At 48.1% G+C, this 13,586-nt stretch overlaps 1 protein-coding gene across 1 annotated transcript in view; it reads left to right on the forward strand.

Moving 5' to 3' along the window:
* Positions 1-13,586, forward strand: part of LOC136388083 (phospholipase A and acyltransferase 3) — a 28,002-nt gene extending 14,416 nt beyond the window's left edge. The window contains exons 3-5 of the mRNA XM_066360108.1: positions 951-1,053; positions 4,467-4,735; positions 11,647-13,586. Of these exons, the coding sequence (XP_066216205.1) occupies positions 951-1,053; positions 4,467-4,735; positions 11,647-11,748 (474 nt within the window). The 3' untranslated portion in view covers positions 11,749-13,586. The remainder of the gene's footprint in view (positions 1-950; positions 1,054-4,466; positions 4,736-11,646) is intronic.

Below are 13,586 nucleotides of genomic sequence, written 5' to 3' on the forward strand. Positions count from 1 at the left end.
GAGCTTGTAGTAGTTGCTTCTCATACGTGTCTTGACCGGGCAAGCCTGGGGTTTTGAACCAGCAACATCAGCATTCCAAGTCGACACTTTATCCACTGCCCCACCACTGGCCAGGCAGAAAATAGTCCCCCACCAATAAGAAGCCCTTTTCCACCATACTTGACTTTATGCTAATGAGGTGACAAGGGTCCAGAGCTAGAGGAACCAACCCTGTGTTTAGAGGTCTGGAGGTTGGGTGAATCAATAAAGGCCAATGATTTAATCAACTGTGCCTACATATTGTAGCCTCCATAAAAAACCCCGATCTAAGGGATCGGTGACCACGTGGAGGTGTGGGAGAGGACGGGGAGGACGGGGAACCTGTGCCCCTTTCCACGTACCTCGCCCTATGCCTCTCTTCCATCTGGCTGTCCCTGGGTTGTATACTTTTGTTACAACCTGGTGACCTACTAGCAAACTCTTTTCCTGAGCCACTCTAGCAAACACTGAACCCGAGGACAGGTTGTGGGAGCTTCCAATTTACAGCTGTTCGGTGGGAAGCACATGCAGGCCTGTGACTGGCAGCTGAATTGCTGAGGACAGTGTTGTGGGACTGAGCCTTTGATTTGTGGGGTCTGTGCAACTCTGGGTGGTTACTGCTCACTGAAGACTTAATTTCTTTGTGGAAAACCCATGTATGTTGGTGTGGGTACAGCACAGTGAAAGAAGAGTTTTTCTTCGCATGCGCTCTCTCTCTCTCTCTCTCTCTTATCATCAGGGTGAGCAACTAGGAGGACACTCCTGCCAGAGACTGATCGACACCAGGCTTGTCCAGCCCCAAGGCCAGGCTGGGGAGTGCCTGTGGGACACGCTTCTGATTTGACCGCTTCTGGCGGGGACCCAGCCTTTGCCTGCGGGCGCCAGGGCCTCACTCTCTACCACCTCTGACAGCCCTGTTCTTGGTTTTGCAGCCAGAGCCCAATCCTGGAGACCTGATTGAGATTTTTCGCCCCTTCTACAGACACTGGGCCATCTATGTGGGTGATGGATACGTGGTCCACCTGGCCCCCCCAAGTAAGGATGCCCAGGACCTCTGCTGTGCTGGAACTGGGAGGAGGGGGGAGGGGGTGCTGTGGGCAAAGGTGACTCTGATGTTCTCTTCGCTCTATGACTGGCACTTGGTTCCTGAGTGCCATAAGAAGGCAGTTTAATGTGGGGTAATGGTTTTCAAACCCTGCTCCTTGGCACCAAGGGGCTCTGTAGACTGGCTGAGGGGAGCTTCCAAGGGGCAGCTCTGACTTTACGGTTTTATATTTAAATGTAAAACTCCCTGAGAGAGCACGGGTTTCGGGGCAGCAGACCAGGCTAGGAATCCAGTTTCTCCTCCCCAGCCTTGCTTTCCTTATCTATAAATGAGGCTAAGAATACTGAGCTTGGAGAACCGTTGGGAAGATTCCCCACCCCCTTTGCTTAAACTTGTTCCTCAACCTGAGGTTTATCATAAATAAGTGCACAATATAGTAAGACGTTTGGTCCATGAATTAAAAAAACTATTCATCCAGGGCCCTGGCTGGTTGGCTCAGTGGATAGAGCATAGGCCTGGTGTGCGGACATCCTAGGTTCGATCCCTGATCACAGCATACATGCGAAGTGACCATCTGCTTCTCTTCCCCTCCCTCTCCCTGTTCTCTCTCTCTTCCTCTTCTGCAGCCAGTGGCTCGGTTGGTCTGAGTGTTGGCCCCAGGCACTGAGGATAGCTCAGTTGATTCGAGCATTGGCCCCACACTGGGGTTGCTGGGTGGATCCCGGTCGGGGTGCATGCATGAATCTGTCTCACTATCTCCTCTCCTCTTACTTAAAAAACACACAAAAAAAACAAACAAAAAAATCCCTATCCATCCTAGAACATTCTGCGCCCGCATGCCTCTTCAGTGTCCGCTCGCCGTCCCTGGAGGCAGCCGCTGTCCTGGCTTCTCTTGCCAGAGATCAGTTTTGCCTGTTCTGGAACTTCACGTAGGAGCAATTGCTTTTTTCATGAGTCCCGTGAGAGTCACCGTGCTGTGAGTAGCAATAGCGCAGACATTTTCACGGCCATGTGTTTTCCACTACGTGAGTATACCTCAGTTTGTTGTCCATTCTTCTGTGGGTGGACACCGGATTGGCTCCAGGTGTGCACTGCTCTGGGTGCAGCTGCCGTGGGCATCTGTGGACAGGCAGGTTCACCTGGTACTTGTAGAGGAATTGGAAGTAACCAGAGCAGATGTCACCTTCCTCACCCCTGAGCAATCAAACCACCAATACCCGCACCCACACAATCTGCCTTTCCTTCTGTTAAAGTGCAACAAGTGTCCCTGCCCTTATTTTAAAAAGCCAGCTCCTGTGTGTGGGTCTGGGACCCCCTCCTCTTATTGTTATAAACTCTTTGCTCTTCAAATTTCCCACCTTCTCTGTGTTGTCATCCTTTCCCTGTTGCCATGGAAACCAGTGTAAGCTCTCCTGTTGGTAGAACCAACGCCCCTCCGGTTCACATCCCCTGTCTTCAGCTTCCCATTGAGCCGATCTCGTGTCTGCTGTGGACACTGCTGGCCCCTCACTCCCCTTTCTCTCTGGTCCCCCCGCGAGGCTCCCCTTTTCAGCAGCACGTATCAATGCTACAAAAGACCTTCTGCATCTTGACAAAGGAGCTGGGAGGAGGGGTGGGGGAGGGGCTGTGGCCAAAGGTGACCCCAATGTTCTCTTTGCTCCCTGACTGGCCCTTGGTCCCTGAGTGCTGTGAGAAGGCAGTTCAATGTGGGGCAATGAGCTTGAACAGTGAACTTGACCTCCATCTGCTCTCCACCTGGGCTCCTCTTCCTCTCCTACATCCCTAATCCTTACTCTCCGCAGAGAAAGTCTTGCACATGCCGTGCTCTATCCTTGCCGAGGTCTTTGCTCTTGCTTGTCCTTCGGCTCGTAGCGCTTTTCCCTGGACCCGAGCACAGCCGCCTCCTCTCCCTCATTCCAGTCTCAACTCAAATGCCTGTTCCCTCCCTGGTCCGAGCTGGCGCAGCCTCCTGAGCCACCCTCTCCCGCATTACCCCACTTAACCTCATCTGTAGCGTTTTCAGTAGCTGAAAGTATCTTATTTCGTCTGTGTGCAGGTAGTCAATGTCCTCTCACTGGAACGTGAGCTACTTGGGGCCAGGTGGGCTGTCTAGTTTGGGCCACTATCTCTAGCACCTTGGACAAGGCCTGGCACATAGCAGGGCCTTGGTGTGGATTACCCACTGCACTGAGCAGGTGAAACTCATGGGCGGGAGGCAGGGGAAGGCACGGCAGGGATCTGGGTGGACCCGTGTGCCATGGACCACCGGGTGAGTGATGCTTCTAAAAGGGAAAAGACGCTTCTACGTGTGTCTTCTCATTCTGGTTTCCTGGGAATCTTGCAAGATAGGGCAGGACTGACCTCCGGCTGCTGAGAAAATGGTAGAAATTAGAAGTGGAGGGAAGCCTAGAGAACAACCCCAAGAATAATGATGGCTAGCACTCTCTTGCACTCTCCTTGTGCCAGGTACTGGTAAGGGCACCTTGTGTGCCAGCTGCTTTAATCCTTGCAGCAGCCTGCGCAGTGTGGTGGGGACAGGCAGGGGTATTGCCCAAGGTCACACAGCAGGTAAGTGTCGGGAAGGCGGGGCTTGAACCCTGGCAGTCTGACTCTCGATTCTGTGCCTTTAACCATGATGTGCCTTAAATACTGCCCAGTCTGATGCTCCCCATACTTCAGTCATCATCATTTTTTTTTGCCATATCCACATGCTTATCTATAATTGTCTAATTTGTATTTTCTTTACTTTTTTTTTTTGTATTTTTCTGAAGTTGGAAACGGGGAGGCAGTCAGACAGACTCCTGCATGCACCCGACCGGGATCCACCCGGCACGCCCACCAGGGGGTGATGCTCTGCTCATCTAGGGCATCGCTCTGTTGCAACCAGAGCCATTCCAGTGCCTGAGGCAGAGGCCACAGAGCCATCCTCAGCGCCCGGGCCAACTTTGCTCCAATGGAGCCTTGGCTGTGGGAAAGGAAGAGAGAGACAGAGAGGAAGGAGAGGGAGAGGGGTGGAGAAGCAGATGGGCGCTTCTCCTGTGTGCCTTGGCCGGGAATTGAACCCGGGACTCTTGCACGCCAGGCCGATGCTCTACCACTGAGCCAACCAGCCATTTTCTTTAATAGACTAACTTTAAGTACCGATATAATTTTTTCAAAGTAACTTTTAATTATTATAGTGATGTGTATTTGTGTATCAATTTTAGTGTGTATTTGGGGATTCCCAGAGTGTTGGCTTGGCAGGTTAAGCCACACAGTGTGTCTGGTCCTCTCCCGCTTTCCCTTCCACATCTTCTCATCCTCTTGTGGATGGTGCCAAGGGTGGATGCCCGGCGGGGGGCTGGCTCTGATCCTCAGGGGCCGGCATGGGACCATGGCTCTGTATCCTCTCTGTGACCCACAGGTGAAATCCCGGGAGCTGGTGCATCCAGCATCATGTCCGCCCTGACTGACAGGGCTGTAGTGAAGAAGGAGCTGCTGTTCGATGTGGCCGGGAGTGACAAGTACCATGTCAATAACAAACACGATGACAAGTACACACCGCTGCCTCCCAGCAAAATCGTTCAACGAGCGGAGGAGTTGGTGGGACAGGAGGTGCTCTACAAGCTGACCAGTGAGAACTGTGAGCACTTTGTGAATGAGCTGCGCTACGGAGTCTCCCGCAGCGACCAGGTGCGTCCTCAGCCTGTGTCCCTGTCCCCAGGAACCAGGACGCTGGCTCCACTGACAGTGCTGGGCTTCAGTGTGGGCTGGGTAGGGGTGGGGACAGAGGCATGAATGAGACACAATAGCAGAGACTGAATCCCTGCCCTGAGGGTGTGACAGTGGGCGAGGGACAAAGTTGGGGAGACCTGCCAGTCGGAAGTGCAGATCGTGTAGTTAGAGGTGATGTCACAGCCATGACCGTCACCCCATATCCACGCCCTCCCAGACTGCCAGGCCCTGAGATGGACCCTTCCCACAGCCCCAGAGGTGGGTTTTATTGACAGATGGAGAAACTGAGACTCATAGCACTTAAGTAACTGTTGGTGACCATTTATTTTATCAAACAAATCTGTGTTGAGTCTCTAGACCGGGTCCTTGTCTTGCCTTGGGAGTGCCACTGTGTGGTAAATAGTAGAGGTGGGATTGCAAGCCCAGGTGTGTTTGACACAGGGTTGTTTTTTTTGTTTTTGTTTTTTTTAGAGAGAGAAAGAGAGAGAGTGAGAGAGAGTCAGGGACAGACAGATAAGAAAGGAAAGAGATGAGAAGCATCAACTCATAGTTGTGGCACCTTAGTTGTTCGTAGATTGCTTTCTCATATGTACCTTGATGGGGGGGTTACAGCTGAGTCAGTGACCCCTTGCTCAAGCCAGCAAACTTGGGCTTCAAGCCAGTAACCTTTGGGCTCAAGCCAGTGACCATGAGGTCATGTCTGTGATCCCACACTCAAGCCAGCGACCCCCACACTCAAGCCGGTGACCTTGGGGTTTTGAACCTGGGTCCTCAGTGACTCAGGCTGATGCTTCGTCCACTGCACCACTGCCTGGTCAGGCTGACACAGCTCGTTATGCTTATGAAAAGCGCTGTCCTCTGTTCTGCTGAACCCGAGGGTCAACCCAGGGGGCCCCACGAGATGCAGTTCTGTTCACTTACTAAGCTTGGTTTTGGCCACGACCCCTCATTTTGAATTTCTTTTTCTCCTGGATAACTAACCTCCTTCGTGTTCTCTCTCACTCCCTCTTCTCCCTGTCTGCACCTTTGGTACCATTTTCTTTTTCTGAGAACATTGTAAAAGTTCTTAGATGCTGGTTAAAACAAAAGTGTATAGTTTAAAAAAAATTGTCGGCATTGTGTCATTGTCACCTGGCTATTGGTATTGTTGCCAAGAATCTGAAGTGGTCCAGCTTTTGGATCCTTCATATGTGATCTAGTTTTTCTTTCTGGAAGCTTATAGGATCTTTTTTATTTTATCTTACTTTTTATTTTTGGTGCTCCAAAAATCACTATGATATCCCTGTTTGGATCTATGATTATATGTTGTGCTGGGCACTCGATGACTCCTTTCAATCTGGAAACCTCATTCCTTCAGTTCTGGGAATTTTTCATTTTCTCTTCTCTCATTCTGACACCCCAATTATTTGGAGGTTGGACCTTTAGACTGCTCCTCTGAGTTCCTTATCTGTCCTGCTTTCCATTTATTTATTTTTAATTTAAAAAACTAATACTTATTGATAGATATGGATATAATAGAAGTTTTTTTTCAAGTAGCAGAGGTAATATCAGCGTAAAAAAGAGAAACTTATGCAAAATAAATTTGTTTTTATTATTGGTGATAGTGTACAAACATGGAGGTCCTCACTCACACACGGCTTCTACTTCAGGTCCATTTCCATTCTCCCAGGCAGCAATTACCCTCAAGCAAAATTTACTATGGAAACCTGGGAAGCAATAACATAGTCCTTGAAAGTCGGAGTGCTACATTAGGAAGATTGGTAGATTCATAAGATATTTCCTAGTCATCTCATTTTTACTTATTCTTTATTGATTATTCATAGATTAAAGAATAGATTCACAGGTTGATATGAATAAAGAATAATGTGTTGATATAAAATTGTTACATAATTTAGTAAAATATGTATGTTATGAGGCACGAATGATACTTAGAGTAATTAAATACAATTCCAAATTTGAGGTAGTGAAATAACTAAAAAAGAGTTTCTATCATTCACTCTCTATATAAACACTAATTCTACTCTTCTTGCAAAATGAAACAATGCAAATTAGACACATCACACTTTTCTTCCTTCCCAGACCCCCAGGTATAAGAACCAAAATGTCTGTAGATATTGCCAGATTTTCTCCTGAGGGCAAAACTGTCCCCGTTTGAGAACTGCTGGCTGAGGTGAGTGATGGTCATAACACACAGTGTGTGACGAACTAGAATCTGACTTCCACATGACTCCCATCTCATTAGAGACGGTGGATTTAGCAGATATTGGAAATGTCCAGCAGTGTGTCTCTCTGTGAGTGCTGTCACAGTGGGGATGCCCCTTTCACTGAACTCATGAGGACATTGTGTTTGTTTGTAATACTCTGGTCAGTCATTCTGTTTCTTTGTCCTGTGCTCTTTGAAGCATGAAGCAGATTATGACTCATTTAATCTATCAGTTAGAAAGGGAAGCAGTGGATTTAGGCTAAAATGTCATTTGTGCTTTACATGTCTAAGTGTATTCTCAAAAAAGAGTCCCTGACTTTCCACCCACCTAAAACTACTTGGGCTTCAGAAAAGGTATGACTAGTAGACCTCTGTAGATAAGCCTTCATAGCAAAGAGTACTTTTTTGCTTTAGTTTTTTTTTTTTAACTGATTGATATGAGAGATAGAGAGAGGAAGTGGTCATTGGCTCCACTTAGTTCTGCATTCACTGGTCACTTCCTATAAGTGCCCTGGCCAGTGACAGGTACTTTGTAAAGACGCAACTAGGAGCTACGCTCCTAGTGAAGTCTACGCTGGGTCAGATACAAAACTAAGATAAATAGAAATGAAGATGTGGCCAGTGGTAATGCATATATTACATAAATCTGGGTGAATTGCAGAGGATTATTTTTAAATTACTGTAAATATTAAAGCCAAATTTCTACACAAATAATTTATAACCAGTTTTATTTACTTATTATTGGCTTGTTTGTTTTTTCCCCTTCTTTTCTAAGTGAGAGGAAGAGAGATAGAGAGACAGACTATTACATACGCCCCAACCAAGATCCACCTGGCAACCCCCATCTGGGGCTGATGTTGTGCCCATCTGGGGCCATGTTCACAACTGGGCTATTTTTAGCACCTGAGATGGAGACTCTATGGAGCCATCCTCACAGCCTGGGGACCATGTGGTCAAACCAATTGAGCCATGGCTGTGGGAGGGGAAGAGAGAGAGAGAGAGAGAAGGGGGAAAGCGAGGGGTGGAGAAGCTGATGGTCACTTCTCTGGTGTGCCCTGACTGGGTATCGAATCTGGGACATCCACAACCTGGCTGATGCTCTACCACTGAGCCAACCGGACAGGGCCCAGTTTTATTTTGTAACCTCTCAGACTCTAAATTCAATTGCCCTCAGAATAACACTCTTCTTCATCCACTTAGAACCAGTATTGAATTTGAAGAAAGCACATTAGAATTTTCTTTTTCCCAGGAACAATTCTGGGGCTTAACTGAAGGAAGCTGTGTAGCATAATTTCAGTTTGTCACTTAAAAAAAAGACAGATTTCTTAGCATAGCTAATGAGGGGCGGTTTTTCTCTCTCAAAGCGTTTTGATTTAGAACCTGTGATGCACACTGTGTAGCCCGTTTGTATGTTCAGAACTCCAGCAATTTCAGCACAGAGGCTGGACCCTTAGCCTTGCACTGGGAAACCATCAGTGATGTCTGAGGCAGCCTTGCCTCCGGCCGATCATTTTCCCTGTAATATCAGCACCGCCAAGACTAACTAGATACCACTTTCTTGTGTTTAATTATACTCTGTGACGTTGCACAAAGCATGACCACAAACAAAGGGGTTGTTGTCCTTTTCCTGGACAAAGTGTCTTCTGTATAAACCAGCTGCTTCAGCGTTTCTCACACTATGAGACTCTGTAAAGAGCTGGGGGCATCGTGTGCCTTCTGCATCATCTGCCAGCCATTTCTCCCATCCTGACACAGAGCTGAGCCAGGAAAACACCGGAGTTATGCAGTACAAATGGGTTTATGCAGGTTTCCTAGCAAGTTAACCCAGCAGAACCAAGGCTGCCACGGAACTGTGCCTCATTACCTTTTGGAGGGAGGTTTAAAGACTGAACAGGAGTCAAACCTCACCTCTTTAGTTTTATCCAGTTTTGTCATCATGTGTTCTGGCTGCTAAGAGCATCGGTTATGGGTGCTTTGTGATGCTAGTTACCCTGGTGTATTTCATGTATAGCCGTACTGGACCCAGTTATGGCTCAGATGAGCCTGGGCAAGCCATCGAAGACCTCCAAATTCTCTGCATTCACGCGGGGATTGTGGCAGCCACAACATATAGAATCTAGGCAAGCTCTGTGGTTGGAGTAGCAAGGGCAGGATTGACCGTGCCATGGAAGGCTGTGGATTTTGGGTATCACGTCCACATTTCCATCCTTTTTATTCCTGGGACGGCTGGCATACTGTCCTCATTGGATGTCTTGGCATAAAATGATGAAGACTCTTTTTCTTTGTTGTTCTTGATTCTGCTTAAATGCCTGGCTGGGTTTTGGGGATGCGAGTTCTTGCTCTGTGTTCCTGACACTCTCTCATGCCTTCAGTGGGGAAAAGTACTGTTTTGCTGACCTGGGCTATGCGTCTTCATTGGGAACAGTTGCTATGAGCTGAAGAGAGAGTTGGCTCCCCTCTGTATTGTCGCAGGAGCTGGTGCCCCCAGAACTGGGCCCTGGATGATGCTGGAAACGGGGAGAGGCCCAGCTTTCTTGCTGTTGCTTACTGGTCTGGACCATTCCCACTCAGTTTTGTTACCAGTGTTGCTGCTGCACCTGATAAAACATAAAGGACTGGAATGGAGGATGTGAGAACATCGTAGCTAAGAGACTGGGAAGGGAGCAAGGGGGAAGGGCCGTCGGACGGACTGGCTTTCCAGCTGGGCTCCAGAGCCAGGCAGCCTGACCCTCCCCCTCCCCCGGCTCTAGCAGTTGTAATCCTTTCTTTACCCACTATTCTAATATTACACAGCAATGGGCCGTGGTGTAGGTCGGCTTTTGTTCATTGAGTTGAGCCTTGGAGCACCGTTTCAATCTGAAAGCATTCATCCTTTGGCCCTAGTTAATTTTCCTGACTTATTTCACTTGACTGCCCCAGTCTGAGTTTCCTCTATTATCTCTTTCTGGGATGGCTATTCTTCAGACGCGGGACTGCTGGGATTGTTTCCTATTTATAACCTTTGGCTTCCTATTTATAACCTAAGTCTTTATCTTTCTGCTATTTATCCTGAGAGATGTTAGGATAAATCTAACCTTCCTCAGGTTAGGAGGGCCAAGAGCCCCACTCTTAGCATGTGTATGGTCTCTCAGTCCCTAGTTTTTAGTGTGGTACCCATATCCTCATGTGTGCTTCCAGGCTTCCAGGCCCCCAAATCTTCTGTTTTTCCTGCTCCAGAGAATAGACATTAGACTCCGCTGTGGTTATGGAGAGCGTCAGGGACCCAGCCAAAGCTCTCTCCTTCTCGCGCTTCCAGAGATACCTGGTGTTACCAATAGGTGATCATTTTCAAGGATTCTGTTGTATAATAACAGGGTGGGGCAAAAGTAGGCGTGCAGTTGTTTGTATGGAAAACAATGCCCTAAGTGCTAACTAATGATACAAGGATGAACTGTTTGCGTACTCACAACTGTACTCCTACTTTTGCCCCACCCGGTGTGACTATCCTCAGGTTTTCCCGCTGCTGCCTTCGACTTGAGTGTTCTCTGTGTCCTTGTGGAACCAGGCCTACAGCACATGGCTTACTCTACTTTCAGTTGGGTTTCAGGAGGAAGTAAAATTTGATACATTTAGTTTTTACCTTGAACCTCACTTTTATATTTTGGCAACTTTTTTTGTAGTGTAAGCAATACAAGTCATCCTTATCATTTAAAGTATAACATCACTACTATTCATTGTTGAGTCCTTTATGTAAGAATATGTAGAGAGTGCCTTGACTGGTGGTGGCACAGTGGATAGAGCCTTGACCTGGGATGCTGAGGTCCCAGGTTTGAAGCGCTGAGGTCGCCGGCTTGAGCATGGGCTCAACAGCTTGAGTGTGAGGTCACTGGCTTGAGCATGGGATCTTCGACATGATCCCAAGGTTGCTGTGTTGAGCCCAAAACTTGCTGGCTTGTAGCCCAAGGTTGCTGGCTTGAGCCCAAGGTCGCTAGCTTGAGCCCAAGGTCGCTGGCTTGAGCCCAAGGTCAGTGGCTTGAGCAAGGGGTCACTGGCTTGGCTGGAGCCCCCTGTCAAAGCACATATGAAAAGCAATCAATGAACAACTAATGTACCGCAACTATGAGTTGATGTTTCTCATTCTCATCTCTCTCCCTTCCTCCCCTCCTCAAAAACAAAACAAAACAAAACAAAACAAAATGAAAATGTAAAGAGCACCTCTGTGCCTGGCTGGGCACCAAGGATTCAGCGATAAGCAAGACAAGTGAGGTCCTTGCTTTCATGGAGGTCATAGTTTATGACTATTCAATAACAATTCCTCCTTGACTTCATTCATGCTTCCAGGGCTCCCTGCTGGCCAGCCAGGGTCTAAACCGTCCTGGCTTCTTCTTCCAGTCCTTTCCACAGCCCTGCTCTGGGGATTCATGTGCTTGACACACCCACGGGGTAAATCGAGTTCCTTCTTCAAGTCTAGTTGGAAGAACCCAACTCCTGGCCAGCTGGCTCATCCACCAGTTCTTTCCCCATCCAGCCCTCTTCTCCCCATTCCCTTGTCAACCTTTGTTGACTTTTGAGTTTGTTAAGGAGACAAAAGGGCGTGAGTCTCTCTGAGCTGAATGTTCTTGTTGAATGCACAGCCTGTACTCAGATTCCCGACACAGAGTCTGACCCGCCCTCCTCTTGCTTGCAGGTCAGAGATACTGTCATGGCGGTTGGCATCGCGGGAGTGGGCTTTGCAGCTGCATGCGTCGTTGGAGCCCTGCTCTCAAGAAACAAGCGGCAAAAGCAATAAGCTGAAAGGACTGTCCTGACAGCAATCACTTTATACATTAAGGGGGTCTTATTTTGCTAGAGGTTTGAGCTTTGGTTTATGGATTTCATTGTTTTTATAAAGCTTATTTTCACAGAATTAAATACAGCCCAATAAGGGAGGATTTTACTGGGGCAAATGCAGCAAGAACTGCCTGATGTGAAGTGCACTGGGGGCACAGCTGGGCTCTGTTCCTGGTGGTGCCCCTTTGTGCCTTGGCCCTTCGGTGATTTTCTCTCACTTTCTCTTTGTGGGCTGCATTTTTTAATCTGCAGGAAACAGTCCAACTCCTTTAGGTTGAGTAATGGGCGTTTCTGGTTGTGAGGAGATAGACTTGATTGATATACAAGGGCGGAACCTTGGCCCGGAGCCAGACCCAGGCTTCTAGACTCAGCAGCTGGAGTCTATAGATGTTCACTGGAGTTAAAACTGAACCAGCCCTGGCTGGGTGGCTCAGTTGGTTAAAGCACCATCTGGATAGGCCAAGGATGCAGGTTTGATCCCCAGTCAGGGCACATACAAGAATCAACCAATGACGGCATGGATAAGTGGAAGAACAAATCGATGTTTCCCCCCGCCCCTCAAAATCAATGACAAAACATCCAAACCAAAATCAAACCTTTGCCATAAGGAAACTCAATATATGCTCTTGCCAGCCTTAAAACCAGCCTTATTATCTGCTCTGCTCTTCACATCTCTCCTCTGCCTATTGCTTTCACACCGCACTCCCATCAGCACTGCTGCTGTCTCACCACTTGGGTTGGGCTTGCCACGACCCGGAGGCTCTGACCCCACATCCGCTCCTGTGGCCTCTTCTGCATCACCTCACCCTCATCCGTTCCCCCTGCCTGCCAGGTGCTCCCAGTTCGTTTCTGAGAGAGAAGCTAATTGGCTGCCATTGGGTCAGGTGACCCCTAGGCCAATCAGCTGTGCCCTGATAGGACCAAGTCACACGGTACAAGGTTGCCTCACATCTTGTGGGGTAAAGGGTAAGGCAGGCCCCATGCCTGACCTCTGCTGCCCAGCCCTCGTGGGAGGGGTTGGGGGACGGAATGACCTCTTGTGGCTGGTCTCTTGAGGTCTGCTATGGATTTGGCAGTTGTTCAAAGTGACTATTTCTCTGAAAGGAGCTTTTGTGAGTTCCTCAGAAATACTCTGCTGGGGCTGCAAATGTTTTCGTTGTCAGCTCTGGTTGTCAGGGACCAGCTGTCGCAATCCTGGATGAGACTGTTGAGGAAAAGAAAACGGAATCTCTGTAATTTAAGAAAAGAGTTTTATTTAGGTCTTACTGAGGGCTAACTTTGAAACAGTGCTCTGACTTGGGGAAAGTGAGAGAGACTTGCTAGGCAGAAAAAAAAAGTAAAGGTACATTTGAGATTAGAGGTCACAATTCAGGTGCATGAGCGTCAGTGGTTGTTTTACATGCCATGGAAGGGATGCGTAGAAAGGGTAAGGTTGAGTTGCTGCTGAACCTCCTGGCGTGGAAATGATCAAATTGCTTTGAGACTCTTGGGAGGAACCTTTGATCAGGATGTAGACAGAACAGACCCTGTTTCTGGTAATCACTGTCCTTTAGTGTTGAAGCCTTGTAGGGTCTGGGTGTGACTAGCCACCATGGTTGCCTTATAAAGACTTTTAGTCCTGGCCGGGTAGCTCAGGATCTGGATTCACCAAGGTTGCAGGTTTGATTCCTGGTCAGGGCACATACAAGATTCAACCAATGAATGCATGAATAGGTGGAACAAGAAATCAATGTTTCCCTTCCTCTCTCTCAAATCAGTCTTATCAATAAAAAAAATTTTTTTAATTGAAAAACAGAA

This window comes from Saccopteryx leptura, chromosome 1, assembly GCF_036850995.1.
Source record: "Saccopteryx leptura isolate mSacLep1 chromosome 1, mSacLep1_pri_phased_curated, whole genome shotgun sequence".
NCBI classification, from domain to species: domain Eukaryota; kingdom Metazoa; phylum Chordata; class Mammalia; order Chiroptera; family Emballonuridae; genus Saccopteryx; species Saccopteryx leptura.